Raw genomic sequence first — 15549 nt, forward strand, 5'->3', positions numbered from 1 at the left:
GACAGATAGAATGAAAGAATGATAGATAGACAGACAGACAGACAGAACGATAGATAGAACAATACAATTATAGAATGATAGAACGACAGATAGAACGATAGAATGATAGAACAAACAAACAAACGATAAATAAAAGTAGATAGATAGAACGACAAACAGAACAATAGATAGAATGATACAGACATGTTAGTTAGAACGATAGAACAGATAGAACAATAGAGAATGATAGAGAAAACGATAGAATAACAGAACAATAGAATGATAGACAGAACGACAGAAATAATGACAGAAAGAATGATAGATAGAATGACAGATAGATAGATAGAAGGACAGATAGATAGAATGATAGAACGACAGATAGATAGAATGATAGATAGAACAATAGATAGAATGATAGAACAATAGATAGATAGATAGATAGATAGATAGATAGATAGAACGATAGTTGGAACGATAGAATGATAGAACGATGGAACAAGATAGATAGATAGAATGATAGATAGAATGGCAGATAGAATGAAAGAATGATAGATAGACAGACAGACAGACAGACAGACAGAACGATAGATAGAACAATAAAATGATAGAATGATGGAACGACAGATAGATAGATTGAAAGAACAATAGATAGATAGATAGAACGATAGTTGGAACGATAGAATGATAGAACGATGGAACAAGATTGATAGATAGAATGATAGATAGAATGGCAGATAGAATGAAAGAATGATAGATAGACAGACAGACAGACAGACAGACAGAACGATAGATAGAACAATAAAATGATAGAATGATGGAACGACAGATAGATAGATTGAAAGAACAATAGATAGATAGATAGATAGATAGATAGATAGATAGATAGATAGATAGATAGATAGATAGACAGAACGATAGTTGGAACGATAGAATGATAGAACGATGGAACAAGATTGATAGATAGAATGATAGATAGAATGGCAGATAGAATGAAAGAATGATAGATAGACAGACAGACAGACAGAACGATAGATAGAACAATAAAATGATAGAATGATGGAACGATAGATAGATAGATAGATAGATAGATAGATAGATAGATAGATAGATAGATAGATAGATAGATAGAACAATAAAATGATAGAATGATGGAACGACAGATAGATAGATTGAAAGAACAATAGATATATAGATAGATAGATAGATAGATAGATAGATAGATAGATAGATAGATAGATAGATAGATAGATAGATAGATAGATAGATAGATAGAACAATAAAATGATAGAATGATGGAACGACAGATAGATAGATTGAAAGAACAATAGATAGATAGATAGATAGATAGATAGATAGATAGATAGATAGATAGAACAATAAAATGATAGATAGAATGATGGAACGGCAGATAGAATGATAGATAGAACGATAGAACAACAGATAGATAGAATGACAGATAGATTGAAATAACGATACGAACGAACGAACGATAGATAGATAGATAGATATACAAACAATTGTAAATGAAATAATACAAAATGATATTGTTTTTCGATAAAGTATTTATAAATTAAACTCAAAATCATTTTCTGTAGAAATCAACATTACACCAGAAATGCTGTTGATGTATCTTGTATCCTATACCTATTAAATCTAGAACTCAAAACAACCAAAAATGGATAGTTGCACCTCATGATGATGAAGATGCACCAAACCACAAGCCAAAGTCTAAAAACAAAAACTAGTCTGAGCTTTGAGTGGTTTGGTGCGAGTCAGGCCCTTAAATAAGCATTTATCATATAAAAAATCAAGACGCAACAGGAAATCTCAAAGCGAGCGGCTCTCAAAACCACAGTTTCAGACACACGCAGTCGTGCCAGCTGCCTAAATACAGCCGTGTGCTCGAGCGTACGCGCGCGCTGATTACAGATCATACTCGTGCCCTCCGAAAGCGCAAATTACACAGTTCCGCTTCTTCCCGTAAATACCACGTACACCGAACTACAATTAGCCTCTATTTTTACCCCACCTGTCTATATCAGACAATCTGTCGTAGGAAAGCGGCCGTACTGTGCGGTCGCTCCGTAAACGGCCGGTTTTCATCCCCCGGCGCATGAAAGCATTGTTTTATGGGCGTGTGGGGGCGGCTCGGGCTCTGTGATGACGAACGGATGCTTTTCGCATGAGGTCGAGTCTATAAACAACACGGCAGCTTCCAGACACATCTCAAGCGCCTCTGTTTACATTGTGGCCTGGGCATCACTGCCGCGGCTTCGCCCTGGAGGAGTCGAGGAGCTGTCGGGACGGGCGAGAGCAGAGTTCTGTCAGCAAAGGAGCGTGGCTAGGCCGTTTAAGGTTTTGTGAGTAAACAAAGCTTCACACTCTCTGCTGTGGGTCGATTATAAGGCTGTCAGGCTGGGTTTTGTTTGGGTTGGCCCGTGACGGCTCATTAAAGACGCTCGAGTGAATGTGATGTTAATGGGGTGGTGGGCGCACACATGACTCCTGCGGTGCCAGCTGGATGTGCTCCGAAAACTAGCTGGGCTGTGAGGAATCCGACTCAATGACAGAGAAAGAGGAAGATCCTAAATCAGACTTTTAATCTCTCACAAGTGCATGTGACTGGATTTTTTTTTTACCCAGAATCCAACAGACTAAAACTAGCATTGCGTAATCATCTTTTAAGGCCCGGGACACACCAATCCGTCGTCAAAGAACTAGCGGCAACGAAAGCCGACAGTGTTGTCGCCTCACATCGGCTGCGTCGAGGAAAAATGTGTGCTTGAACACACCGAAAGAACTTCAGCCGACTGTCAACTAGCACAATAGCACGAACTGACTCGTTTTCTATACTGAACAGCCAATCAGAGTTCTCTCTCTCACCGACGGCCCGACGGCCCGACGGAAAAAAAAACGACGAGGACCAACTTCAGCCGATGGTGCAGATCACACTGAGAAAACTTAGTCGGCCGACACACAAAAACTGCCCGACGGCTAATCGTCGACTTGGTGTGTTCCGGGCTTGCAAAAAACAATAAGAAAAACTTATGATTGTTTTCTTTTTTTGCACATTTTTCAGTAAAATGCACTGAAATAAGTCAAATCAGCAACATACTTTTTGATTTTACTCAAATTTTTAAGGCAAGTGGGTAACACTATTCACAGTGCCCTTGTTACACGTTACTATAGTAATATAAATTATATGTAAATTAGGATTGTCAATAGATTAAATGTATTTTAGTTGAGATTAATTGCAACCTTTTGTGCGATTAATCGCAATTAATCACACTCTTATTGTGAAATTAAGCATTTAGCTAAGTCTGGTGCATTTACAGAAATGATTTATGTATGTACTATGTTCCTGTTAACTAAAAAAGTAATAAAATAAAATATAAAATAAATAAAATAAAATAATGATTAAATCGCACCTTTTTGTGTGATTAATCACAATTAATCACACTCTTATCATAAAATTAAGCATTTAGCTATTTCTGATGCATTTACAGAAATGTTTTATTAATATACAACATCCCTGTTAACTAAACAAGTAATCAAAAAAATAAAATAAAAATAATAATAAAATAAAATAGCGATTAATCGCACCTTTTTGTGCGACTAATCGCAATTAAATCACACTCTTATCGCAAAATTATGCATTTAGCTAAGTCTGGTGCATTTACAGAAAAGATTTATTAATGTACAATGTCCCTGTTAACTAAACAAGTAATAAAATAAAAATTAAACTAAATAAAATAAAATAGTGATTAAATCGCACCTTTTTGTGTGATTAATCACAATTAATCACACTCTTATCATAAAATTAAGCATTTAGCGAAGTCTGGTGCATTTACAGAAATGAATTATAAATGTACAATGTCTCTGTAAACTAAACAAGTAATCAAATAAAATAAAATAAAAAAATAATAAAAATTAAATAAAATAGCGATTAATCGCACAAAAAGGTGTGATTATCGCTATTAATCACACTCTTATTGTGAAATTAAGCATTTATTTAAGTCTGGTGCATTTACAGAAATTATTTATTAATGTACAATGTCCCTGTTAACTAAACAAATAATAAAATAAAATATAATAAAATAATTAATTAATCACACTCTTCTCGTGAAATTAAGCATACAGCAATGTTCATCAAATTAAGCAAAAAGCACCAAGAAATAATAATTTTGTGAGGTTTATGCTTAAAACAAGAAAATGCTTTTCAACAATGAAAAGGGAAACTAAAAAGGAAATTAATTGGAAACCATTTTAATTTATAAAATATTTAAATAAAATGAATAAAATAAATGACAAAAACAAAAATAAATAAATAAATAAACAATTAAATTAAAAGAAAAACACAAAAAAATAAAATTTAAATAGTGATTTTTACTAGATTAATTATTCAGAATTTTAGAACAAGCGTTTTTTGTTTTTTTGGTAAAGCACAAGTAGATTAAACTCAAAATTATTTAAAAAAGCTCTGAATTATTTACAAAGTTCTGAAGTGTAAATGAGTTTTAATCCATTTAGCATTCCGATCAATCAAAGCACATTAAAAAGTTATTAAAAATCGGATTTCCAAAAGTGCTCTAAAATCTCTAAACTCTGAAATCATCACTGGTCAGCAGATGCTGATGCAGATGTCTGTAGAAGTACACATTCTCACAACCTTTCAATCACAAGTGATCATTTGAAATCAATAGAGTTGCACTGTTCTTGAACGATGTTTATGTTTTGATTAACGTAAACATGCCTCGACACAATCCCACATTCATCCAAAACAACTGAGCTGTTCACTTGCAATCAGATCACAGGAAAAAAAGCATGTGTGAGGAAATGCTTTGAACAGGACAACATCAGAAAATCTGAACTAACATTATACTGTCACCAAACAACACACCTACAGAACAGGAAACACTGGGAAACCATCCAGGAACAGATCACACATGTGTGTGTGTGTGTGTGTGTGTGTTTGAGATCATGACAGGCCTCTAACGCTTTTCTGAGACACTAATCTTTTCAGTAAAGTGTCAGAGCTACCGGGTGTTTGCTCAAAGAGCAGCGTGGGTAATATCTAATCCTCCATGACCTCATTTGCTTCATCTGAGCTTTATTTACCTTCAAAAGACACCACAAACACAAAGAGAAACCTCCAGTGAGGTCATCGCTCTGCCCTGACGAGGACTGTGGGAATGTTTGGTCTGATCTGACCTGAACTTCCTCGTTCCTGCTGAAATCGTTGGGATCGATTAGCTATCAAACAGAATCCTGACACGTTTACGAAAGTCAAAAGCACAATCATGGTCGTGTTCACACGGGCATCATACTGTATTGTTTCCCAGGGTTCAATGAATGGGCTCATGAGAAACACTAGAGTGAATGAATCAAATCAACCAATCAAAATGAGCTGCTGAAGTAACAAGCCGATATGATTGGCTAAAGGTAGAATACGAAACCTGAGGGGTGAATAAGGACATATACATGCGCAGTGTTGGACAACATAATTTAAACTACGACAAATGTAATTGACTGAAACAAAATATTACCAGATGGTCATCAAAATCCCTGACCAGTGTATTTGTGCAGATACACCAGCTGTAAATGGCAATATAGCAGATAATATGAGGATAAAATCAATAACCTTGGTGCCGGCGCTAAAGCAGAAACAGGTCAGAGGTCAGTTTACAGTCCCGCACATGAAGCTGCTTTAATAGAAGATGTGTGAACAGTACCTGAACGGCTGATGGCTGGGCCCGCGGGTCAAAGAGTCGCAGCTTTTTGTCCTAAGGGAAAAAAAAAGAGAGGTTAAAATATAACAATATCATGAGTTCAGCATGTCAAACTTAAATATGAGAATAAATAAATACATATTTTTAATTAATAATAATAATAATATGGATGTTGAGGCAACATTAAAGAGGAGTGTTAGGGGAAAATCAACATTATTTTCTTTGAGTAAAATCAAATTTTATTAAATGTTTTTTTCATTAATATACACATTTTTATACATGAATTTTATTATTATAACATTTTAAAGAATAATTTACTTAATTTTAATTTAATAATCTGCTTAATTTTATTTATTAAACTATATTATATAATGGTGATATATTTAAAAACATATATCTGCTCTCTACATATCAACAAAATGCCACATTTACACACAATCACTAAAAAAAATTGTCACAAATCTTAATATAACACTTTCATTACTGTAAAATTGTTCTTTATGCTTTTGTTGATTCATATATATATATATATATATATATATATATATATATATATATATATATATCATTTTTTTTTAACATATACTCTCTAAGCATCAACGCTACGCCACATTTTCCCACAGTCGCAGTACCGTTATGTTAAAATGCACAAAACTTCTAGATTCTGATGTGATTCTTTAGGCTTTTGTTTCAGAGTAGTGACTAAGTAAGCTGTGCCTGGATTATTATACGGTAGAAATGACTTCATGTGGTATTTGTTACGAGTCTGTCAACATAACTGGCAGCGTAAATCCTGGTGTAGACTGAACTCATTGTCAAAATCAGTTCAGTCAATCGGTGACCATCAGACGACCCCATTACACTCAAAAACAGCCAATAGGGAGAGTGAATCAGATCAGCGAAGGGAAATGAGCGCTAATAGGAACAGGCTGCGACCGGCACTACGTCTTTCACTCAACGCAACAAATCCTTAATGAAGACCAGAGACTGACACATTCTCTCAAGAGTCCTCACACACCATAAAAACAGAGCGTAATCGACTACTATCAGGTCACAAAGGGTTTCAAAACCATTTTGAGATACTTCACTGTCTACATAGGCAGCTGTCTATTAAGGCAGAATCATAATCATTGCAATATCAAACATGTGGCACTACATGTTAAAGTGCACTATTATGCTTTTTCAGATATTTCAGCCGTTTGTTAAAGGGTTAGTTCACCCAAAAATGAAAATAATGTCATTAATTACTCACCTTCATATCGTTTCACACCCGTAAGACCTTCATTCATCTTCGGAAAACACAAATTAAGATATTTTTGATGAAATCTGATGGCTCAGTGAGGCCTGCATTGACCAGTAAGATCATTTCCTTTTTCAGTGCCCAAAAAGCTACTAAAGAAGTATTTAAAACAGTTCATGTGACTACAGTGGTTCAACCTTAATGTTATGAAGCGACGAGAATACTTTTTGTAAGCCAAAAAAACTAAATAACGACTTTACTCAACAATATCTAGTGATGGGCGATTGTCAAAACACTGCTTCATGAAGCTTCAAAAGGTTTACGAATCTTTTGTTTCGAATCAGTGGTTCGGAGCGCTTATCAAAAGTTACGCCCCCCAGTGGTGAACCATTGAAATTTCGAAACACTTATGATGTAACGAAGCCTCGTTTACTGAAATCACGTGACTTTGGCAGTTTGATACATACTCCGAATCCACTGATTTGAAACACTGATCCGTAAAGCTCCGAAGCTTCAGGAAGCAGTGTTTTTAACTCAGCCATCACTAGATACTGTTGAATAAAGTCATTATTTTGTTTTTTGCCGCACAAAAAAGTATTCTCGTCGCTTCATAACATTTAAGGTTGAACCGCTGTAGTGACATGAACTGTTTTAAATACATCTTTAGCAGCTTTCTGGGCATTTAAAGTGTTAAAGGTCCCGTTTTTCGTGGTTTTTTGAAGCTTTGATTGTGTTTATAGTGTGCAATATAACATGTGTTCATGTTTCGCGTGTAAAAAAACACAGTATTTTTCACATAATTTACTTATCTGTATCCCGCTGTTTCCACTGTCATAAAAACGGGCTGATGACTTCCTTGTTCTATGAAGTCCCTCCTTCAGAAATACGTAACGAGTTCTGATTGTGCCAGCGGTTCCTGTGTTGTGATTCGACAGCAGTTTAGCGCATCTTGCCCGGAAAGGTCACGCCTCTTACCATAACGTGGAGATGCACGTGCTCAGTGTTATTGTAAACATGTCTTTAATTTTACCCTATCAATCTGAGCCGGAATCAGACCCGGTGATTGGACTGCGGGATGAAAATAACAGCGTTTCGACGACATGGCGACAAACACACTCTACAAACGCAACTCTTGTGTATTCCTGTGGGCGGAGGTTAGTCAAAAAACTGTTTTAGTGACGTCATTAAAGAAGGAAGTAGAGGGATGTAGTCCAAACTGGCCGTTCGATGTAGGCGACTTCTGTTAAATAAAATATCTCGCTTGGCATTGAACTTTGAGCTTTAAAATTTTACAGATTTTATTTATACTCTAACAACAACATTACACACTAACTAAAGTTTGAAACATGGGATCACGAAGAACGGGACCTTTAATTGTCTTTCTGGCAATAGAGGCCTCACTGAGCCATCGGATTTTATCAAAAATATCTTAATTTGTGTTCCGAAGATGAACGAAGATCTTACGGGTGAGTAATTAATGACAGAATTTTCATTTTTGTGTGAACTAATCCTTTAATGTAAAAGGTCTACAAAGGTTCAAAGACCAAAGTGCAGATAAAGTAGTTTCTGAACTGCCTGAAACGAGTCGTCAGTAATTCCAGTCTTACTTCCTGCACAAACCTATGCAGGTTTGTGACAAATGTTTCATAATGCCAGCCTATAGCTGTTCATTGGCTGCCAGTGAACAACGTCTACTTTGACCCTCAAACACTGTAGTTGTAGCTGAGACTGGAAGAGTTTGGTTCGTGTTGTTGACATGTTGAGAAGAAACTGTAAAAGTAAATCCACTTTGATGCACTTCCAACAGGATGAGGAATTGATACGATAAAACCTACGCCATCATTACTGTTCGTATATCATGTGCTGAGGATAACGAGCTGAAATTCAGATATGGTAATGGACCGTTTTGTTTCTGACACACACTGTAAGCAGTAGACCAATCACAACAGACTGGGCCATCTGACCAATCAGGCTCTGTGTATTATTTGTATATGTAATATTTTAGTACTTCTAAGATATATAGTTAACAAAAAGAAAGTATATTTAAAATCTAAAATTTCATAGCTAGAAAAGCTCGAATACGCCCTTAAAACACTGCCTTCAGAAGGCAATACACCAAGTTTTGGAACAGAGTCACGGTGTGGTTTCAGTGCTCAGTTTCAAACCCTCCCTAAACACATTTGGGAAACAGGGAATAATGCTTTTTATCCGTTATTGCACCCTTAAGACATCCTCAGTAACCACAGCCACCTCTTCTCCAGACAAACACACCAGACAGAAGTCACCAAAACCAAGACAACAAATCAAGACAACAGCGCAAACACAAACAGCAACCGCTCACACAGAGCCACACTACTTCACTGTGACATGCTGCATTTACTGCTGAATAACACCAAATAAAAGAGCAGAACCAGCACAAAAAAGGAGACTATAATATTATGCACATTCACGCTGCTCTCGTGTCAACACAACAAGCATGCGTCACGGTGCTCTCGTGAACGTTGGAGATTAATATTTTGTGGAAAATTGTTTTTTTTTCCATTCTGAACATAGCCAACAGTACGTCAAACCCTCATTTCAAAACTAGCAAAGCCTACTTTATCCCTTCAAGAGAATACAGTCTGTTATTGAAACTATCTTTCATGTCATGCACTGTGCAGTCATGCTATTTTATTTGCTGTTTATAGTTTGACGCTGCAAACGGGGGCCGTCATGGGCAGCCCACCCACAAGGCCGTTCAGTCCCCAGACAGACCCCAGACCAGACCCGGCAGGCCGTACGCATCTGACGCTCCTGACCTGGGATCAGCCTCTGAGATTATCATCAGTGTAAACACACAGAAGAACCTGATCCCAGATCAGAATCTGTACGGCTTTAAATAGAGGCTTGTGATTCTACAGGGAGGCTTTTATTACACGTCAACTCAAACTTAACAGACTACACACAGTCTGACCCGTCCGACCCCTGACGCCCATCGCAGAGAGACCTGACGCACATGCTGCAATAAGCGAAAAGCACACATGCAAACACAGGAGCCAATCGCTGTGTGTGTGTGTGTGTGTGTGTGTGCGCAGTGGCAACAGCTGTTTAATCAATGAGTGCAGTTTGAGCTCAGATTGACAGTTCTCACGTTCATCTGAATGGTTTCAAATACACATGTGCTCCAGTAAACTTCTCACAAGCCTCTTGGTTGTAATGGACAACAAACTGTGAACAGCAGCCCTGGACGATAGAGCGGCACGATTCTGGATAAAATGAGAATCATGATAGAGATCACGATTCTCCCACGATTCTGAATATAAAACTGAACAAAATAACATGCCATTTACTAGAGGTTCTGACAAAGTATTAATTGGACACTGGACTCTAATTGCTGGAAAAAAATGTTTAATTAATTTGAATGAATTCAATGACTCATTAATAAATGTTTCAGTACTGGATGAATCAGTGTTTTTGAACAAATCTTTTGAATGAATGATTCAATGACAAATGCATTTTTAACAGTCACTTATCGCCACCTAGTGGCGTAAGATTTATTTGGTGCAACCGTTATTTGAAGCGTCAAAGTAGTTTCAAAAAGTGGTTTGTTCTATTTTGATCGCTATGGTAGACATCAGTGTTTATATCTTAACTTTAAACTTATATCTCAGTACTTCTGTGATAATCTGAATATTTGTAACACAGAAATAACTACTGTGTGGTTCAAAACTGCTCTCTCTCTGGTTCAGCGGCAGCACAAACACAGGTTTGAATGTTCCGTTATGATTTTGTCAAAGGTTTAATAAACACGGGCGAATCGTTTTCATTAATAAAATAAGATTGCGAGGGTGTTTGAATAGAGACTGCAATCTTTTTTCGATTTATCGTGCAGTTCTACGTAGCTATAGTATCCTAAAAAAAAAAAAGCAATAGAATTGTTGTCAATTATTTTGATGCATTAGAAAAAGTTTTTTTTTTTAATATTAGAAACTTATTAGCATAAAAGAAACATGAATATTCTGGATTTTTATGCTGTGATGAGAGCATATATTTTATATTACATATACAATCTGTTTACATTATATATAAATAAATATATTACATCAACGTAACTCTATAGGGGATTGATTTTCGTTTTGTTTCTTTTTTTGACCGATTTTATCGTTTACTAGGTGAAAATCTTTTTCTAGTCTGATGACTTGGAAAAGTGAAAACACATCTCTTTACTTTATCGCTGAAATCTATTAGTTTTTATATTTTTCTTATTTTTTCTGTTTTCATTTAAATTTTAGTTAAAGTTTTAATACTTTTGTTTTGTTGTTAGTTTTTGCTTGTTTTTTTAAACATGCCTATATAGTTTTTATTACTTTTTTCATTTAAGTACATCAAGTTAAACTACATGAAAACTATCTGGCAAAATAAGTTCAAGTTTTTTGTAACACTTTACAATAAGCTCTCATTTGTTAACATTAGTTCATGTATTAACTAACATGAACTAACAATGAGCAATACATTTGTTACAGTATTTATTAAAGGGGACCTATAATGCCCCTTTTCACAAGATGTAATATAAGTCTCTGGTGCCCCCAGAATGTGTTTGTGAAGTTTCAGCTCAAAATACCCCACAGATAATTTATTATAGCTTGTCAAATTTGCCCCAATTTGGGTGTGAGCAAAAACATGCCGTTTTTATGTGTCCCTTTAAATGCAAATGAGCTGCTGCTCAACAACAACAAAGCTGGAGAATCTCACGCAGCCAAAATGAGGATTATCAGTAACGGTGTTCAGCCTTACTTTGTTCAAACCGGAGTCGACACTGATGGAGAGACTCAGGAAGAAGTTACAACTTTTAGAATGAAACTGGACGTTTCTGAACGGTTAGTGGATAAATTTATGTAGTTGCTGTGGAGCTGATTCAACTCATCCACTAGCATGTGCTTCATGTTAATCTTTTGTGCAAATTCAGCGTTTGTGAAGCCGTCCGACATAAAATGAGATCACATTAGTAGTCTAAGCTGTTTTGTGGGTGAGTCATATGAAACACCGATATATTTCTGTCAAACACAACTTCTGTTTGTGCTAGCATAAAGTAATAGAGCGTACAGAGGCTAAGGGAAAGCACATGGAAAGTGGAGCTGCCTGAACCGAAGAAACACATTGCATTACTTTAAAATACTTATATTTTCTTCATTAAGGCGCAGTAATATTATAATAAGATCCTATATCACTAGAGTAATGAATTCTGAACAGCTCGTTTTTTCACATGCTTGCAGAGAAAGGCTTGCCAAAACAAAGTTAGGTTGTCCCTTTTCACGTTTTCTGGGTTGGTAGATGCACTTAAACATGGAAAAGTCAGATTTGCATGATATGTCTCCTTTAACTAAATGACTCTGGTCTGTAGAACAAATTATGGAAATTTGTTAAAAAAAAAACATTTAAACTACAGCCTATATACTTTCAAAAGTACGAATAGCAATGCACTCAAAAGCGCAGTCACATAAGCGCAGACACCAGCCCATAAATCAACACCTGCTTTAATGCTTTGATGGCGTTTTTAATCATAAACTTCCACTGTCGCTGTGGAACAAAGCCTCTGCGTTCATGTGGCAGGCATTTGTGCACACAGCCGTGTCATAAAATATGCGTGTCCATGCCTCCAAACGAGGCCTGTCACGAGCGCGCTCTCCGCTGCCGCCCTCTCCTCCCGTTCACCTAATGGGGGAAAACAGCTGGAATTGAACGCACATGTTGGCAGTGCTTATTTGCTTTAATAAGGTGGATCTGGGGAGATTGGCGAGCCCATTCGCTTAAATTACAGCTTGACTCGACCGAGGGCACAACCTCGGAGTTCAGTCTGTGATCTAGTGTCACGTTTCTAGCTTGGTCCTGTTTGTGTTTTTCCTCTCTGACTCTCCTCTGAAGTTTTAGGATGCATTCTGGTCCACTGTCATGATGAGGTGTTATTCTTAATGGTTTTAGGATGGAATATAGCTTAGTATTATAAATATACTTTATCTGTTTACATATAAATTAAAATGTAAAATTTAAATATAATAAAAAAAAAGGTTTTAATATAAAAAATAATAAATTAAAATAAAATGTAATAATTGAATATAAAATAAATGTTAAAATAAATATCAAAACATAATATAAAATAAATTAATATAAATGTTAAACTTTTAAAATATTATAAAATTAAACTAATATAAGAAACAATAAATTAATATAAATATAATAAAAAATATATAAGCATTTATTATAATGTATAATGTAAAATGTTAAAATGAATCAATATTAAATAAATTAATAAGTTCATATAAAACAATAATGATTATAAAAAAATAAATTAAAATAAAATGTACATTTTAAAACAACATAAAACATACAATTAATATAAGAAATAAATGAATATAAAATTAATACATTAATATACAAAAATAATTAATATAAAATGCTAAATGAATATATTAAATAATATAACAAATTAATAAGTTAAAATAAAACAATAACATTATCACAAAAATAATAAATGAACATAAAAGCTTAAATTTAAATGATACAAGATTGCAATAATAAATTAACATAAGAAACAATAAAAATAATATAAAATGAATAAATTAATATACAAAAATGTATTAATGTATAATGTTAAAATGAGTAAATATAAATTAATATAACAAATTAATAAGTTAATATAAAACAATAATAAATTATAAAAAATAAAATTAACAAAAATGTTAAATATACATTTTAAAATATTATAAACATAATAAATTAATCTAAATTATAAAAATAATAATATAAACATGTTAAATATACATTTTAAAACATTATTAAAAAATTAATATAAGAAATAAATGAATATAAAATTAATACAAAAATTAATACATTATTAAAATATTAAAAAATGTATTAATGGAAAAATGTTAAAATGAATATATAAAATATTACAACATTAATAAGTTTAAAATAAAACAAAGACTTATAAAATAATTAATGAATATAAAAATGCTAATAAATTTAAATTTTAAAATATTTAATTAATTAGTAATTAATATACAAAATTTAATATAACAAATTAATTTTAAGTTACTATAAATCAAAGTAGTATAAATATAATTTTTGCACAATATAAAAGATGTCAATATGTTAAAACAGTAGTGACTACCGTCTAGAAGCAGCACAAAGCATTCTGTGTAAACTCAAACGACCTAATTTTTCCTCATAAACTAATCCTAAAATTCCTCATCCAGCCATAAACTCCAGCATCCTTTGGCTCTGCACCTCTGAGAGCATTAAACAGGCTAATGGAAAAGCTCTGCAGTGTGTTATTATTTCTTTATGAATTGCTCCCCATTTCCTCCTGCAGGGGCGGGTGAGCGTACCTCTCTGTACCCAAGTCAGTCTCCCTCCTCTAGGGTGCTAAATCAGCCGCTCTGGGGGTCTGGCGCCGGGCTCCCGGGGGCCAGGTGAGGACTGAACTCTCCTCTCTCCGCAATACTTCAAACACTACAAAGTCTAGCTGTAGATGCCGATAAATTCAGGTATGCTTTGAGCTCTCAGCTCCTATCGGAAGACATTATGTCATTCGGGCTTCGAAATACTAAAACTTGGCTCATTTTGAGCTTTAAAAAAAAAAAAAAATCATTTTAAATGTGGTGTCAATTATGTCATATAAATAAATATTTATCTCTCTGGAACAATCCGATTTTTTTACCTAATATGCTGAACGCAGTAGGAATGTTTGAAAGAAAATATAACACCGCAAACCATCAAATTTTCAGTCCAGTACATATTCATCCACTTTGATTTAAACAAACTCTTTCCATAAACTCAATCAAAACACTGCTCCTGCCAAACACAAACCTTTTGTTTCCAGAAATAGAAACACATCTGCAGTGAGGAAAAGACACTGTGGTTTAATGTTTCAAATGATTCACAATAGGTTGATCATACTGACACATTTGGCTATATTAAAATGTTTGTCCTCCATAATGAACCAGTGCTGACGTGTAATTGACATTAAGTAAAAGACACAAAGGCTGATTTTGAGGCCAGATGTAATAAGCTTCCTTAAATCAGATTTACTGATCCTCTCAGACTAACAATCGGTGTTCTGTCCAGGAGCTCGACAGACCTCTGTGACCAGCAGGGTTTATGAGCTTCACCCCTGAGGACGTGATAATGATGTGCTCCGCTAATAAAGCCAATCTGTGTAATGATCCACAGGGATGAGAGGCATGATGGGGAAAAACACACACTTTGGCGGCATCTATTGGTGAGAATGTGCTACTGTCTGTGATGGCAAATGCATAACTTTCCAAATACTTCCCAGAAAACTACCAGAAATACACATCATATGTATGAGTAAACAAACGAACAAATGAATGATAGACAGATAAAAAAATGATAGAAAGAATGACAGAAAGTGAGAAAAAATGATTGACAGATAGATAGATAGATAGATAGATAGATAGATAGATAGATAGATAGATAGATAGATAGATAGATAGAAGAATAGAAAGAACGATAGGAAGAACGATAGAAGGATAGGAAGAATGTTAGAAGGAATGACAGAAAGATAAGCAATACATGACAGAATATTAGAAATAATGAGACAGA

The 15549-nt window shown here is 34.7% G+C and overlaps 1 protein-coding gene across 3 annotated transcripts in view; it reads right to left on the reverse strand.

Moving 5' to 3' along the window:
* Nucleotides 1-15549, reverse strand: part of coro7 (coronin 7) — a 187274-nt gene that overhangs the window by 155198 nt on the left and 16527 nt on the right. For all 3 annotated transcript variants that reach the window (XM_048181256.1, XM_048181243.1, XM_048181240.1), the window contains exon 7: nt 5712-5762. In XM_048181256.1, the coding sequence (XP_048037213.1) occupies nt 5712-5762 (51 nt within the window). The remainder of the gene's footprint in view (nt 1-5711; nt 5763-15549) is intronic.

This window comes from Megalobrama amblycephala, linkage group LG1 (genome assembly GCF_018812025.1).
Source record: "Megalobrama amblycephala isolate DHTTF-2021 linkage group LG1, ASM1881202v1, whole genome shotgun sequence".
Lineage (NCBI taxonomy): Eukaryota > Metazoa > Chordata > Actinopteri > Cypriniformes > Xenocyprididae > Megalobrama > Megalobrama amblycephala.